At 34.1% G+C, this 17,768-nt stretch overlaps 2 protein-coding genes and 5 non-coding genes across 7 annotated transcripts in view; 2 read left to right on the plus strand and 5 right to left on the minus strand.

Annotated features, from left to right (window-relative positions):
* The window catches only part of LOC123692451 (tissue inhibitor of metalloproteinase), a 32,313-nt gene extending 30,933 nt beyond the window's left edge, over positions 1-1,380 (plus strand). Inside the window, exons 6-7 of the mRNA XM_045637199.1 lie at positions 21-139; positions 763-1,380. Coding sequence (XP_045493155.1) covers positions 21-139; positions 763-826 — 183 coding nt within the window. The 3' untranslated portion in view covers positions 827-1,380. The remainder of the gene's footprint in view (positions 1-20; positions 140-762) is intronic.
* The window catches only part of LOC123692647 (synapsin), a 54,322-nt gene extending 42,089 nt beyond the window's left edge, over positions 1-12,233 (minus strand). The window contains exons 1-8 of the mRNA XM_045637417.1: positions 12,221-12,233; positions 10,942-11,068; positions 6,077-6,210; positions 5,525-5,758; positions 4,218-4,378; positions 3,694-3,779; positions 2,660-2,786; positions 1,578-1,682 (exon numbers count right to left, since the gene is read on the minus strand). Of these exons, the coding sequence (XP_045493373.1) occupies positions 1,578-1,682; positions 2,660-2,786; positions 3,694-3,779; positions 4,218-4,378; positions 5,525-5,758; positions 6,077-6,210; positions 10,942-11,068; positions 12,221-12,233 (987 nt within the window). The remainder of the gene's footprint in view (positions 1-1,577; positions 1,683-2,659; positions 2,787-3,693; positions 3,780-4,217; positions 4,379-5,524; positions 5,759-6,076; positions 6,211-10,941; positions 11,069-12,220) is intronic.
* Positions 7,311-7,386, minus strand: Trnas-gga. Its single transcript has one exon. It is a non-coding gene; the product is annotated as a tRNA-Ser (tRNA).
* On the minus strand, positions 7,621-7,696 carry Trnas-gga. Its single transcript has one exon. It is a non-coding gene; the product is annotated as a tRNA-Ser (tRNA).
* Positions 7,931-8,006, minus strand: Trnas-gga. Its single transcript has one exon. It is a non-coding gene; the product is annotated as a tRNA-Ser (tRNA).
* Positions 8,241-8,316, minus strand: Trnas-gga. Its single transcript has one exon. It is a non-coding gene; the product is annotated as a tRNA-Ser (tRNA).
* Trnas-gga lies at positions 10,524-10,599 on the plus strand. Its single transcript has one exon. It is a non-coding gene; the product is annotated as a tRNA-Ser (tRNA).
* Positions 12,234-17,768: the final 5,535 nt, after the last annotated feature.

Genomic DNA, 17,768 nt, shown 5'->3' on the forward strand with positions numbered 1-17,768 from the left:
TATAAATGATATAATTTCAGGTACATGTGAACCGCCGAACAACAAAATCGCCCAACACTTGCGTGACGGGCTACGACGAATGCTACGAGCGACACGGAATCTGTCTTCATGACCGAGAGAGGCGGTGCAGGTGGACTAGGTAACTAATTTAGTTATTTATTTATATTAATTTACTATGAAATAGGATAAAAAGCTTGTTTATTTTTAAAGCTTTATTTTATAGGTACATTGATAATACATAGTGATAACCTCTACGATGTTTTTGAAATTAATATTGTAGATGCATAATGTAATCAATAACAATATGTATTATGCAGGATGTTGGTGAAAAATGTATTATTTCGGGATATCAATAACACTTACCATTTTAATAATTTTTATCATTTAGCTACTAAATTAATGTCATCTAAAGTGTGACATCATTGGAGGCATAAAATAAAGAATTTAGTTATTTGAATAATATCTATATTAAGTGTACATAAAAACCAAATACGATATACCTACGCACTTTTTGCTTGCTCGAGTGTTGACAATGACTAATGCGAACTGATTTTATCATGGCTTCTAACCGATTATTTAAATTAGTTCTTTAACCTTAACGTGTGTTTAGCTTATTAAGTTATGAAGATATTTATATTATTTGATCTTAACATCAAAATATAATGCAATAAAATTATACCTTTGTGAAGTCATGAATAAATTATGTGTTTTTAAATCCCTTCTCATTGTATTGACTTATGGATTTTTTTGTTTGTTTAACAGAGCTCCTGCCCTCACGAGATGTCTTCAAAAACAACTGTTCAACAATAACAGCACTATGACTTGATTAATCGAACGAATAACTATAGTACTAATAACTACCGTATATCTCGCCTCCACTCGATTGAAATTCCGGTGTTACCTTCGATTGTTACTAATATTTATAGATTCAAAGTTATGTTTAAGCCAAATCTGAGATGACATGTTAGAATGTTTTACATTGTGTTAAGGTGAAACAAAACTTGTTTGTTTCGTTAATTATATAGAGCTTTAATAAGCTCGACGGAAGGCTAATATTGGATTTGGTTTTCTTTATTGTAAAATCGGAGAAAGCAGACAGTATGCATGTGGCTATGAATGTGTAGACGTAAAAATCGTGATAAATTATTAGATGCAGCGACGTTTTATATCAAAACGACACGAATTAACTGAACGCTATTACCAATTGTTATTCTTTGGAATATTTCCTTTGAAGATTCTTAAATTGTTATTTAGTCTTCACAGACAAATTGCTTAACGTTATTTTGTATTATTTATTGTAAGTTATAACTATTTTAAGTTAAAGTATTGTAAATTAACAAAATAGTGATATAATTAGATTAGAATAAAAGATTAAGTTAATAGAGTTTGTTTTATTTATGTTGTAGGACGCCTACGAAAAATATTGTTACATACTTACTCGTAGATGTCTAAGCGCTACAGTAACGCACGTATTATACAAGGCGCGATAAATGTGCCTTGTTAGCAAGAATATAGGTAACCCTTGTGCGTGAATAATGCAATATGAAACAGTAGATGAATAATAAATAAAAACTTACCATATCAGTGTGGTTATGATAATACGTTTGTTCAATTAGAGGGAAGTTCTCGCGTCCCAAGCGTCGTTGCAATTGAAGTAGATGACCGAATACCCATGGCCGATCCTAAAACCAATTCAATTACATCAAGAGTTGACCAAACAATACAACTTATAACTCGATTGTAAACTATTTGACTCTACAAAGACAACTTAAGTGAGTTATGTAGTTGAAACTTGTAACAACGTTTGCCTTTTACTCTATCGACCGCTACAAACTGCTCCTATTTATTAGCATAAAGCAACCCGAAGCTGACATTTCAGAATACCCCGAGGAGCGTGGTGATTTATAGCCACCTCAATCTCATATTTCCTTTTTAAAATGCATTAAACCTGCAGCTTATTACCTTCAGCGTATTTTACAGTAAATTTTCAACTACATAAGGGATTTAAAGTAAATTGTAAAGTGATAGGTATATTGCTACGTAATCTAATATATAAAAATCAATGCCACTTTTCGTTGTAATTCCATAACTCGAGAACGGCTGAACCGATTTCGATAATTCTTTTTTTATTATATTCCTTGAAGTACGAGGATGGTTCTTATGTAGAGAAAACGTTAATATGTACCACGGGCGAAGCCGGGGCGGACCGCTAGTTTTGTATAAAAACACAGTCGAAACATAATGTAGCTCTATAAAGTACTGTTTCCTTGACATTAGAGTCGTCAACTAATAAATCATTGGTTATTAGTAGACGTTTACCAATTTTACGACCGAGCAATCAACGGTTTCTAATATTTAAAAGAATATTTTCTGTTCTCATAGAATAACGTAAATCTCGATCTAATAGAAAATCGGTGAGAGAGTAGTACCGATTTTTCAATTTATTAATCCATGACAGTTGGAACATTTATCATCGAGACGGTTGAAAAATCATCTCTAAAATAACCTTCGTCGAATACACTGTACGTTATGCACTTAACCTAAAAAATCGTTCGTGTTCGAGTGTGCAATGAGTTATCAAAGGCAACAAACTCTATTTAACACAAGGTTACAAGGCCCCGCACCCTATTTTGGTGTCGATCGAACGAGCAGTAATTACCTGGAAGTGATAAATTGAGTTTAGGCTGTTGATAGAAGGTACGCCTCCGAACTTGAGGCCCAAGAGTAGGGGGCGGTGGTCGGCACCAGCGTCGCGAACGTTCTGTCTCACCAACACGAAGTCCGGTCTATAATAAAAACGCAAGTCTAAATCTGCTCTTGGGACTCTGTCACTTTCGAGCAGAGATAGAAGTATATAGCAACAACCCCTATCGTAATTCTTATTATGATTCCCAAACCTATCTTATTGCTAATGCATGCATGCATGCTAGTTGCATGGGACAAATAATATAATATTGAGTTTGACTTAAAATATGGACTATCCGTAGAGCAAATTAAGTAGGTACACAAAAAAATACTTCTTGGCGTTTCAGAACAGTTCAGCGTCAAAAACACTATAAAACAAAAAAAAATACGAAAGTATATTTGGTATGCCGTAAATATGGTGTCCAAATCGCATAAAATCTTTATTAACGATCTTTTAAAAATTAAGGAGTGAGATAAACTTTTATATGGCTGTTATTACGGGTTAATGGAAAAGGGGACCCATAAATGAGACAATAAGAAATTAATGCTGAATTTTAATTAAATTATCCATTCTAGAATATTCCATAAATTATATAGTATACGTAACAACAATCTTTTGTATTTTTTTCTTTTGGCAAACAGTCAGTTAAAACTCTCTAGATAACAATGCAGTTAATAATATTCTTCCCCAATCTCTCCTCTAGGCTCTAGTACGATTTTCTTGCCAAATGTTTTAAATAAGTTTTAAATTAATTGTCTGCCAGTGTTGACAAAGAATATAAACTAAACAATTGTAATAGATATTCTAAACTGTTTGTAGGTAATTGAAACATTTTTATTAGAACATTAAAAATTATACGCAAGTCGATAAATTAAAAAAATAATTTATTATTCACTAAGTAAGAGAAGTTAATTAAATTATCCAATTATAAATTGCTCTATCCTCTCACAAGTGCACTGTCATTATAAGGTTTTACACAAATTGATACAACAATTGAGAAGACTTACTTAAAACATCTCGTAACTTTAGTTCCGCTGCGGTACACAGCCATAGACACGTTGGCGCCATCAGAGTTGGCTGTCACAGATATTTCCTAAACAAGAACAAAGACATAGTTGAAAACTTATCTCTTAGAGTGAAAACTTTTCTCTTAGAATATCTTGAAGAAAATTAATTCAACTTCTTTTAATTAGCTCAGCAAAGCGACTAAGTAGTCATGGAAACTAAGTTAATTTACCTACTCTACGTTTCTCTCACTTAATGAATTATTTTCAGTCTATTAAATATTTACTGCCTACATTTTTTATTCGAAGGTAAGCTTATTTAACATCAAAGACTTTCTTTTGAGGTATTACGGAGGATTCATGTTGTTTCAATCTTAGATTTTCTTTTCCAATAAATTAGCCTTCTTTGTGCTTCAAATTGAAGTATTTCTAACTCGATCTAAAATGTTAATCAATAAGCTACTTCTTCACAAGAAACAAAACATAAAGGTAGTGAAATACGGGATCATAAATGAGAATGTACAAACTCGGAATTCTGCTTGCTCCACGCGGATATCCCATTCGCCTGGCAAACGTCGACCTCGGAAGTATTTAGACCAATCAGTGTTCTGGTCATCCACAACCAGGAGCGTGACGCAGCGGTCGCGGTTGTAACCGCGGCCCACTGAGGCCACCGATGTTACACTCCCTATGTAAATGTTTATCATTGTAGTACTACGCCATCAACATTATTTCAGACATCGCAGTATTTTATACCAAAATTCTAGAACAAATCAATAATCCCAATAATTTAACGTATCCACCAGTTTACTTATCAGAAATTCATAACATCTCCCAAATTGATCGCTAAACTTCACTTATAAATGTTTACTTATATCGTACTTCCATCACTTACTCCTAATTTATAAGGAATTATATTTATCCAAAAAACATGACGTGGAAATTAAATCACGATTCAAAGAACTCACTATTTTAACTCACTATAAATACATATACATATATGTACTAAACTTCAAAAGAATTGTTACAGATAAGTAAAAAGATTACGCTTTAAACCAATGGGTCAAAATAAAAGTATATGTAGAGACAATGGAAAAAGACAACCTTTTTATTTTGGTTAAATCTCCCAGTAATCTTCTTTCTGAACAACATAATGATCCGGCAAGATGTCTGATGGCTTAAAAACCACCCAAAGCTTTTTGTACGTTTTGCTGAAATTGCCTTCATTACCTTTATACCGGATAAGGATTTTGCTTTTTATCGAAATGTACAGTTAATTTATGCTGAAGCATTATAGCTTTAGCATAAATTAGTACATTTCGATAAACATCATTATTCGAACACAGTGATTTATGCAGTAAAGTTTCTGCATAAATCATTGTTTTCAAATAATGTAAAATGTAAGTTCATAAATAATGTTTTGAAACCAAACCTCCGATTTTTCACAGCAAACGAGATTCCGTCAGCCTAAGCCGTCAGCTCTGTGCGAATTACATTTCTTATCCGACACTGATTAATCGTTCTCGTGTAACTAAGGCGACAAATGTTAGTTATGTAATAGTACCTACAGACAAACACCTGAATCCTGACAGGTGAAAATATGTTTAGTAATAAATAGGGGAATGTAATTCTTTTGCTACGTGAATTTTCTTTAAAATGTATTTCTCTACACGATACTGACTTCCACGATGTTGTTTACAATTCGGTAGATCAATGAAATATTATTTCCAGTTAACTTGAGTACCTTGAATTCCTTATCACATTGACTACGGAAAGTCATGAAGTTATATTATAGTTATATTATATAGTCATGATTATATTTGAAGCAACTTACCTAGCAAATTAGCGCCTTGATCTCTTGCAGCGCCAGTCAGCGACTGTACCCGCTGTAGAAGAGACTCCCTGGACTTGGCTGGTGAGGAAGGTGCTGATGTTCCTCGAGACCCTCCACGAAGGTTCAGGGACAGGTCTCCGCCAGAGCCAGCGCTTGCAGCGCTTGCAGCGCTAGCAGAGCTTGCCGCGCTCGGCGTTGGTGGTGCCGCACCACTCCCGAGGCTACCACCTGTCGCTATACCATGTCATAGCATAGTATTGAAATTAAATGAACTGATTTTTCCATTTTGTCGATAAGTTTATAATAAAATGTAAAATCACTGAACTGAAATTATAAACACTGATTTTTTTTTAATGTAATATAAACATTAACTAAATATTAATACATATTGTATTAGCTAGTAAAGTATCAATCATTTTAAAACCATATTTTTTACATTAAAGACACATATTATACACAAAGCCGCGCCCTAATGTATGGCAGTTGTTTTATTTTTCTATGTTATTACGTAATGTAATATATTGTTTAAGAATCTTATTTAAAACTGCTTACCCTGGGAGACCGGCCGTTGCTGCGGCTTGGGCTGGCTGGTGGTGGCCGGTCGGCCGGTGTACGGGTCCACCTCGCCCTCATCGCACTCCGACTGAAGGTCACCGGAGCTAAATCTGCGCAACGCCTCCGCTGAACTACGTGCGTACAAGGGACACGCACGGGAGGGAAACCGACACACACTATGTAGCCACTCATTGATGCCAACACCTACCTATCACTTTCTTTTCTAATTTTATCTTATACTTCCTCTTTGTGTATTAACTATGAGTTCATCTACTGCTAAAAGCTTTTGTGCGGATATAACACTCACACGCTAATTCAATAGAAATTCAATTAACAAAATTTTAATGGAATGATAAAACGAACCTTAAAGTGAGGCAATTAATCTGCACCACAATTTATTAAAACTTTACAAAACAATTGCTTGGCGCTTAGGAAATAAATTTGAAAGCAATTTGGAGATCCACAACATTGATAGGGAGGAAGCACCATGCAATGACGATGGTAATTGGTATACTTATTGTTCGTGAATTCTCCTTGGTTCTTCCCAGGCGACAATCAGTGTGGCTTAAATGTTCATGAGTGCTACACGGTATGTGAACAGCAAGGAACGTGAGAGGGATAATCCTTGTACCTGACTTAACTGTTAAAAGCTTAGGAGCTTTAAGACATAGGTGTTGAAATGTCATGTACAGTAAACAGACGACAATAAAGTCAGATACAAGGGTAAGCTAAGCTGTATCATCGTAGCGAACAGAATTACAAAGATTAGTAACAATGAATATCCAGACAAATTCTAGTTTTAATTACGGAATTAGCTATAATATGATTCAGCTTTTGCTTGGAGTAAGGGTTTTGGTCCGTAGAGCAAATCAGTAGCAAGCTGCATTTGGGAATGCGTAAATTAGGTATACGTACGAGTAGAATAAATCACACGTACAATAAAATGTAAACCAATTTTTTTAACCATAACGCAATTCTTATATAGTAGGTATTATCAAATTAATGGAGATGCCGGAATTCCTAAGCTTAGATATTAAATCTCCACCTTTCAAATTTATTTTCAAGAAAAACTTCGTTAAACATCTCGACACTCTTAAACTAAAAAATGCATAAAAGTATTTGTTAAAAAACACATCTCATTTGTCGAGTGCTCTCGTTTATATTTTGTACGCGTTCTCGCAAACATTAATTTAACCCTGTTTATAAATTTATAAAGAATAGAAAAAATTCGATCACGAGGCGGGACTTGAACCCGCATCCTTCGCGCCATTCCGGGGCGGATGCCTTACCAACTCAGCCACTCGTGACCCGCCTGAGCAATCGAATTTATTCTATCCTTTCAGTTTTATGTGTCTTAAGGGACACACCGCGCGCCATCTATTGAGATGATTTAACAACCATCTCAACCAATATGAAGCACTTTTCAGTGAATACAATATTGTAACGATGGAACACGACCTTTTCTTGAATTTATATTTTTTGGTTTTTATGGCATTCAAATGCTTTATAAATATAAATTTATAAAGAATAGAAAAAATTCGATCACGAGGCGGGACTTGAACCCGCATCCTTCGCGCCATTCCGGGGCGGATGCCTTACCAACTCAGCCACTCGTGACCCGCCTGAGCAATCGAATTTATTCTATCCTTTCAGTTTTATGTGTCTTAAGGGACACACCGCGCGCCATCTATTGAGATGATTTAACAACCATCTCAACCAATATGAAGCACTTTTCAGTGAATACAATATTGTAACGATGGAACACGACCTTTTCTTGAATTTATATTTTTTGGTTTTTATTGCATTCAAATGCTTTATAAATATAAATTTATAAAGAATAGAAAAAATTCGATCACGAGGCGGGACTTGAACCCGCATCCTTCGCGCCATTCCGGGGCGGATGCCTTACCAACTCAGCCACTCGTGACCCGCCTGAGCAATCGAATTTATTCTATCCTTTCAGTTTTATGTGTCTTAAGGGACACACCGCGCGCCATCTATTGAGATGATTTAACAACCATCTCAACCAATATGAAGCACTTTTCAGTGAATACAATATTGTAACGATGGAACACGACCTTTTCTTGAATTTATATTTTTTGGTTTTTATGGCATTCAAATGCTTTATAAATATAAATTTATAAAGAATAGAAAAAATTCGATCACGAGGCGGGACTTGAACCCGCATCCTTCGCGCCATTCCGGGGCGGATGCCTTACCAACTCAGCCACTCGTGACCCGCCTGAGCAATCGAATTTATTCTATCCTTTCAGTTTTATGTGTCTTAAGGGACACACCGCGCGCCATCTATTGAGCGCGAAGGATGCGGGTTCAAGTCCCGCCTCGTGATCGAATTTTTTCTATTCTTTATAAATTTATATTTATAAAGCATTTGAATGCCATAAAAACCAAAAAATATAAATTCAAGAAAAGGTCGTGTTCCATCGTTACAATATTGTATTCACTGAAAAGTGCTTCATATTGGTTGAGATGGTTGTTAAATCATCTCAATAGATGGCGCGCGGTGTGTCCCTTAAGACACATAAAACTGAAAGGATAGAATAAATTCGATTGCTCAGGCGGGTCACGAGTGGCTGAGTTGGTAAGGCATCCGCCCCGGAATGGCGCGAAGGATGCGGGTTCAAGTCCCGCCTCGTGATCGAATTTTTTCTATTCTTTATAAATTTATATTTATAAAGCATTTGAATGCCATAAAAACCAAAAAATATAAATTCAAGAAAAGGTCGTGTTCCATCGTTACAATATTGTATTCACTGAAAAGTGCTTCATATTGGTTGAGATGGTTGTTAAATCATCTCAATAGATGGCGCGCGGTGTGTCCCTTAAGACACATAAAACTGAAAGGATAGAATAAATTCGATTGCTCAGGCGGGTCACGAGTGGCTGAGTTGGTAAGGCATCCGCCCCGGAATGGCGCGAAGGATGCGGGTTCAAGTCCCGCCTCGTGATCGAATTTTTTCTATTCTTTATAAATTTATATTTATAAAGCATTTGAATGCCATAAAAACCAAAAAATATAAATTCAAGAAAAGGTCGTGTTCCATCGTTACAATATTGTATTCACTGAAAAGTGCTTCATATTGGTTGAGATGGTTGTTAAATCATCTCAATAGATGGCGCGCGGTGTGTCCCTTAAGACACATAAAACTGAAAGGATAGAATAAATTCGATTGCTCAGGCGGGTCACGAGTGGCTGAGTTGGTAAGGCATCCGCCCCGGAATGTCGCGAAGGATGCGGGTTCAAGTCCCGCCTCGTGATCGAATTTTTTCTATTCTTTATAAATTTATATTTATAAAGCATTTGAATGCCATAAAAACCAAAAAATATAAATTCAAGAAAAGGTCGTGTTCCATCGTTACAATATTGTATTCACTGAAAAGTGCTTCATATTGGTTGAGATGGTTGTTAAATCATCTCAATAGATGGCGCGCGGTGTGTCCCTTAAGACACATAAAACTGAAAGGATAGAATAAATTCGATTGCTCAGGCGGGTCACGAGTGGCTGAGTTGGTAAGGCATCCGCCCCGGAATGGCGCGAAGGATGCGGGTTCAAGTCCCGCCTCGTGATCGAATTTTTTCTATTCTTTATAAATTTATATTTATAAAGCATTTGAATGCCATAAAAACCAAAAAATATAAATTCAAGAAAAGGTCGTGTTCCATCGTTACAATATTGTATTCACTGAAAAGTGCTTCATATTGGTTGAGATGGTTGTTAAATCATCTCAATAGATGGCGCGCGGTGTGTCCCTTAAGACACATAAAACTGAAAGGATAGAATAAATTCGATTGCTCAGGCGGGTCACGAGTGGCTGAGTTGGTAAGGCATCCGCCCCGGAATGGCGCGAAGGATGCGGGTTCAAGTCCCGCCTCGTGATCGAATTTTTTCTATTCTTTATAAATTTATATTTATAAAGCATTTGAATGCCATAAAAACCAAAAAATATAAATTCAAGAAAAGGTCGTGTTCCATCGTTACGATATTGTATTCACTGAAAAGTGCTTCATATTGGTTGAGATGGTTGTTAAATCATCTCAATAGATGGCGCGCGGTGTGTCCCTTAAGACACATAAAACTGAAAGGATAGAATAAATTCGATTGCTCAGGCGGGTCACGAGTGGCTGAGTTGGTAAGGCATCCGCCCCGGAATGGCGCGAAGGATGCGGGTTCAAGTCCCGCCTCGTGATCGAATTTTTTCTATTCTTTATAAATTTATATTTATAAAGCATTTGAATGCCATAAAAACCAAAAAATATAAATTCAAGAAAAGGTCGTGTTCCATCGTTACAATATTGTATTCACTGAAAAGTGCTTCATATTGGTTGAGATGGTTGTTAAATCATCTCAATAGATGGCGCGCGGTGTGTCCCTTAAGACACATAAAACTGAAAGGATAGAATAAATTCGATTGCTCAGGCGGGTCACGAGTGGCTGAGTTGGTAAGGCATCCGCCCCGGAATGGCGCGAAGGATGCGGGTTCAAGTCCCGCCTCGTGATCGAATTTTTTCTATTCTTTATAAATTTATATTTATAAAGCATTTGAATGCCATAAAAACCAAAAAATATTAACCCTGTTTGTTTTTCATTTGCAGTTGCACTTCAAAATACGCAGATAAAATTAAATTTAATTCTTGACATTGTATTCGGAATTCTCTTTCATTTACTTCATATAATAAAAGGGAGCATGCTTTGAGAATTTGATTTTGTTGTTCCATAGCTCTTTTGTTTGCCACAACATTTATGTAACACGATAATAAAAAACCATTTCTTGACTATGTTTATTTTAGTTTTCATAAATGAAAGCACACACATGAACCATACAACTTCGAGATAGCATACCTTCGTTTCAAGTAATTGACATTGGAGGTGAAGGAATTTCGGAAGCTTGAGAAAGACAGGGTTGATGTGGTCGCGGCCTGCGGGCCACAAATGCCAGGACACCCCGACCGATCTATTTTGACCGCCCCTGGACAAACAATTACGAGGATAAACGTTGTACATACCCACTGTGTTGTAGGCACTATAGGCACATGTCCGACATGTTAGAAATGAATGTAAATCAATTCACTGAAATATTAGTAGATATTAATAATCTGAAAAACATTGGGTAAGAAAACTATTATTACTAGGTAAATATATATATATATAAATATTGAAGCTTAAAATATGTAGATTTAAAATTTAAACCATGATTATTTATCGCGAAACTCATGATTGACTAAAACCAATCAGCAAAATTATTCATGCAAGTAAAATCAGCGTTTAGTTTTCCGTGAAGTGTTGTTTACAAACAAGCGTCGTAGTTAATAATTCAGAATAATAATAAGGCTCTATTATACCAAAATATGACGGATAATAATTATTATTAACGGTGTTTTAATTTAATTGAAATCGTAATCTTTGCATTATAAAATTAGCTATAAGTAATGTTTTCTGTAAGCATTAAAAATAATTGAAATGATTAATAATATATAATATAATAAATAGTCTGTACAGTTAGTTATCTATTATCTTGCTCTATCATGCATCGGAATTTGAAATCTTACCTTGGAAAATTCACTCGCAAGTTTGTTTGCAAGTCGGTTTGTCGACGGTATGTGACGCTGAGCTACACAGGAACTTGTAGAAGGGGGTAAGGATTCCTGTGGAAGTTTTGCTGGTTTTAGATCGAAAATATATTACCACGGATTAGATGAGTGAAGCAGAAATCATCGCATTTTTCGTTTTTTGTTTATTATTATAGAGTATAGACTATCATCTGCTAATAAATAATTCTCGAAGCTCGAGCTCGATCGAGCTTAACTCTTATGAAATCTAGGGTGAAGATCTTTAGTAGTTACTACATTATATAGTTCTCAATTTTGTTTTGTTATGTAAGTGTTATGTGTATTGATTCTCCTTCTACACTTCTAACTTTACTTAAATACAAAGTTGACTTTTACGTAGGGCCATCTACATTTTATTTTTGTTAGGAACTGCGTCATAATGTAACAGGAAGTTTTAAATAAAAATAAAATGACCCTTTACCATAAAAAAGGTTTCACAAAATGAGGGCAGGTAAGGGTTGGCTCCGATATAATATTATTTAGAATAAACCTTTTTTCGTAAGCTGACTTACACCCAACTGACATCTTTATCGGCCTGAATTTAAATGTCAATCATTACACCAAAATTAAACGCAATACAACCCGTTTTCTACTCTATTTAACTATTTAGGTTATCTCTCAGTTAAAATGACAACGTATGAAAATTTATTTATCTATTATTATATATTATTATTAATATTTTGAAGTAAGTATTAAAACAAACGCTCAACATACTTGTAAAATATAGTTTTATTAGTACAAATGTTTTAATAATATCTCAATACGTAAAAATAATAACATCAATAATGTACATTTATATTTTATCCCAATTCCTTAGATATCGCTCTCCTTAATAAGGTATTATGTATTTTTACACATAGATAATTATTATTGATGCTTAGGTACCTTTATTATCATACGTTACTTATAAAATTGAAGATTTATCGATTAACTTGTATGGTATCGTTAAAAATAGACGCAGTGAACAATTGATATTGCTAATCGTATTATCGGAAGTTAAAATTATAGCCCTATGCAACATGATAGAATACATTTTGACATACTATAACACCTAACATCTTTTGTGGATATTGCAAAAAAAAAATAAAAAGAAAAGAAGATGAAGGAGAAAAATCAATATTACAACTCGCCATTTTAAATCCAACAGCTTCGATCTATTTCAAACTTAATAAATATCAAATATTCTTTGGAAGCTTGTACAATAATGAACTACGTCCTACGAGATTAGAAGGTAGATATAAATACCAGAGTCGATGTATAATAATTTGAGATATAAGTAATAAAGAAATTTTGACACACTCTACACTACACTCTACACTCTATTAAACTGGTAATTATATTATAATAAAGGTGTAGGTTCCTACAACGGTCTACATATACAAATACCTAATTTATAAACTACACAATATTTGAAAATGCGCAAATATAAATCAAAAACAAATCAATAAATCGCACAAACAGAATATAATTACTTCACAGTTCGCACCATGGAACGTTATTGAAACCCTATATCACATAGCTCTAGACGCCGTAATTCAAGCCTATATTTGATGTTATTCGAGGTTGTATTTTGGCATGTCGCCAATTGCTGTCAGCCGCCAGCCATATTTCGTCCCGCCCTACGCAATTCACGAGGTCACTTACAGCCTACAGAACATCGACTGTCCTCACCTGAGTAAAACACATTTACCTATGAGGCAAAACTTTTTGTACAAATTTTTGTCGCGTTTAATGAGAATCATACCTAATATAACTGAGATTGTTTTTTGACACCACTTATATGATTGAGGATCAAATCATTTCAAATTCTTACATTCTACATACCTATGCTTTACATGTTGGAAAGAGCTTAAATATTTAAGTACGTGAACGTTTACTGCAAATTGCATTTTGTAAATTCCACAAAGCACCGCAGCTGTTTTCGACATGAATGAAATGTTGAAACTCAAGCTGAAAGGCGGTTTTTCCATTGAATTCCAATGTTCAATCGTTTACGTTCATTCCATTGAAAGAAACACAAATTGTGAGTAGTTTTCGATTGGGTTATCAACCACATTTATGATGACATCAATGAATTGCCACTCATAACGATATGTACATATTTGTATATGCAGTTCATACTTATTAGGTATATGAACTCATAAAGCCAAACTAGATTAGAATTGTTTAAACGTTTGATACAAATAATGACAATACAGGAAAGAAAAACAATGATTTGCCACTAGTTTATGTATTAAAAAATATATAAATGTTTGTGAAAGTCCCAAAGTAGTCATTTATTTTGACCCGAGACAAAAAGTTTAATTTCAGAAGTGATAAATCTAAAAGGGATCTTTTTAGGTATTACAAAAGTTAATATACCATCGTTAAAAAAAGTTCTTCTCATATAATTATGGTTTCATTAACTTTTACAAACGGGGCTTTGTAGTTTGTAGGAATGTTTATTTTATGGTTCGCACTTTTATAAGCGAACGTTAATAAGTTAATTTTCAAAATATAATTGTGTATTAAAGACCGGTAGAAATATGTATACGAAGTTTGTATATGAAGATACAAAAAGTTATTATATCGAAAGCGGGTTCTATTAACCAAACGTCCCTAGGTGCATACAACTTTGAATATTGCAATTCTCAAAGAGACCATGTGACACCTTTAATAAATAATATGTTGCTCACTTGACACAGATATCAAATATTCAGGGGTTCTAAGCGACGTCAGAAAACACCGCCAAGTATCTCTGGAGCTGTGCCAATTTGACGACACAGCCGTAGGATCGATCCTCCCAGAGCGTTAATATTCCTTACACAAACCACGGAATAGTGCTTCCGAATTAATACAATTTCTAGGAAAACTATTTAGTTTGTTACCCGGTAACTTTAGTGCTATTGTGCAGCTCTCCAGTATAATGTGTAAATTATTCAGCATTTGTACTCATTTAAATAAATTTGCGACGTAGAGTAGAAATATTGCGTCGCAAATATAATAACGAATTTCTAGTTATTGACTAAATAACATCAAATCCGGACAAGCAAAAAAATATGTATTAAAAATCTCTCGGTATTGAATGTAAATAATTATCTAAGTTCAAAAGCCTTCTGTGGCAACGAAATCAGGACAAAACCTGTGATATTAATACGCTATAAAGAGAATATAAAAATGTCATAAAACTTATATACGACCCATATCTTACGCTTTATTGTATGGCGCTGGTTTGGTTAGTATTTTCATACGAATAAGTAAAATAGATATCCTTTTATTATTTCTTTCTTTAAAAAAAAGGGAATGGAAGCTGCTACCTACACGAAAATGAAGAATTGAATTTTTAATGATACTAAAAGAAAACTTATATCCTGTCATAACTATAATGCAATATTCGCGTGTAACATTTTGCTATTCATGATTATCCGGCGGAAAGAAAAATGGGTCTCATGAACGATCCAAGATTTAATAAATATTATAGTTCTTCGTATTTCGCTTGAGTAAATATATAATTAAATAACATGTTCTTTTATCACAGAATCACAGAGTTAATAAATTATTTTTAAAGAACGAGTAACGTTTCCAAAAAAAAATGGACCTATTTATTTACTTAATTCTGTATTTTAATCAACTTAATCAAATAATTTATTTTCAATGTGTAACAAAAGTAGGTAGGTACCTTCTATTGAATTATTATTTTCTGTTTTACGTAAGTTATAAAAGACTCGACAGTTATTAAGATCTTTCTTTTTTTTGTTGAACATAAATCAGTAACATAAAGCATTATTTAATCATAAAATGCATAACGATAATAATAATTGTACAATATTCAGTCCATTAATTAAAGATACAAAAAATGGGTCAATGGAATTTTAATTGTCATTAATTAAAACAACATTACTACGATGCACGTCCACATTTCATTTTAATTTTATTTCTTAAAATTTAATTGTCTTTTACAAAACTATAGCATTTGTACTCCATTTCATTTTCATCCTCCGCCCTACATACCCATTTAAACACAGACTCGTTTCCTGTCTACTGACACAAAAAATTTTAATCAATTCCAATCCTCGCTGTTCGTATTTAAAAGGCAACATCGATAAAGGCAGGGTTTTATGTTATTAAATGGACAAATATACTTACAGATGAATGAGACAAATCCGAAGATACGGGTTTCGCGTACGAGCACAGGTTACGCGTTAACGGGTAGGGAAGTAAGTAAATGAGGGTGCCTTTTGTGAAACTGAAGTGAAAATCGGCGGGACGGCGCACGCCACCGGGCTTATTGATTTTGGGTGGGAACATTTCCCGGCACGCCATCTGTCCTGACCGCTCACGTGCCGAACTAAATTACATAGTTGTACGTGACTGAAATTAGATGGCGCATTTTCGGCTTTTCATTTTCTCTGACCAAGGGCCTTAGCCAAACGGCAAAACGCCAAGGAATAGAATACGCTATCGATAGAAATTGACATAAGCGTATGATGTTTTGCATAAGGATTCGGTCACCCTACCAACGACAACGACGACCACGAACAAAATTTTCATCCAGTCGCAATTAAATAAAATTGTGCAAAACACAACTAAAAATGAAATTTAAGAATTTCCTGTCGTATTGGTGTTTGGAAAAAAAAAATTTTGAGATCAATGGATAAACAGGTTTTTCATAGAAACGGTGGCTCCTAGAAAAAAATGTATTTAACCTTTTTTATAGATAATTAGATTATATACAATTTTGGTTCAGGTGATTGTATGATAAACTTACCGTCTCGGCGAAAATCGCAAAAAACCCTATTTCTTTTTATTAATTGACCTCGAATTTTTTTATTCCGGAGTACCAGAATGACGGGAGATTTTAATATTGATTTTGAACAAATTTCGGCAAGATTGGAACTTTGGTCGTGGTCGTCTGCGTCGTTGGTAGTGTGATCGAACCATTACCAAAATGTCATGAGCTTATGTCAATAATTAGCGTTAGCAGTTTCTATTCCATGGCGTTACGTACGTTTGTCTAAGGCCCCAAGTAGCAAATTGCTTATTAGAAGTAAAGTGCGAGCTTTTATATTCGTTAGCTGCTCGTTGGTAGCCGGGTCAGCTAATTTAGCTCTCTTGAATGTTATATTCGTAACTAAGTTTCTACTACATTTAAACTAGGTAGGTAATATAATTACCTAAACTATGAAATAATGTTTAAAACTATGCTACGTTTAGAAAAACAAATTGAGTTTATAATCTGTTTCCGTTAAGACTACTTTTATTTGTATGAGATGCGCATTTTTAGAAAATATTAGAAACTAGCGGTTCGCGCCGGCTTCACCCATGGTACATTTTTACGTTATCTCTCCATATGAACCATCCTCTTACTTTAAGAAATGTAATAAAAAAAGAATTAACGAAATCGGTTCAGTTGTTCTCGAGTTATGCGCTTACCAACACATTTTGCGATTCATTTTTATATTAAAAGATCTAAAGAAACAACGCAGCAAAGACATATAGTACAATATAGACATACATTATAGGTATTTTTGCAAGTAAGTAATTTTTTTTCAGTATCGATGTAGAATGTAGAGTTATTCAAAATATTCATAATGTAGAGTTTTTAATTTCAAACAATTTCAATGTAGACATAGTATTCAATAAAATCATTGTAAAGGTATGGGTAAAGTGTAGGTTAAATCGTCGTTTAAAAAATAGACAATTGACATACAGTCCCAGAAAATACATAATAAATTAAGAAAATATTGATACCTTTTATTAAAATAAAATGTGTAAAACCCTAAAAAGGAGATGATTAATTCATAGCACGTAGGTCAGTGATTAATAATAATTATATTATAATACTAACAATAGATAATCTAGCCGTTTATCTAAGTCTTATAATAGCTTTGTTTGCTAATGATTTGACTCATTATATTATGATATTTAAGAATAATTACTTAGTACATCCATGGGTGCCAGCATATACATGAAATAAGGAATTAAATTAGAAGAATAGTACATACTCAATATATAAATTTTACTGCATAATGCACTTAAAAAATAAAAACAGAGTAGAGTAGAGTTAGATAATTTTGCATT

The sequence above is a fragment of the Colias croceus genome, chromosome 6 (genome assembly GCF_905220415.1).
Source record: "Colias croceus chromosome 6, ilColCroc2.1".
Taxonomy (NCBI): Eukaryota; Metazoa; Arthropoda; class Insecta; order Lepidoptera; family Pieridae; genus Colias; species Colias croceus.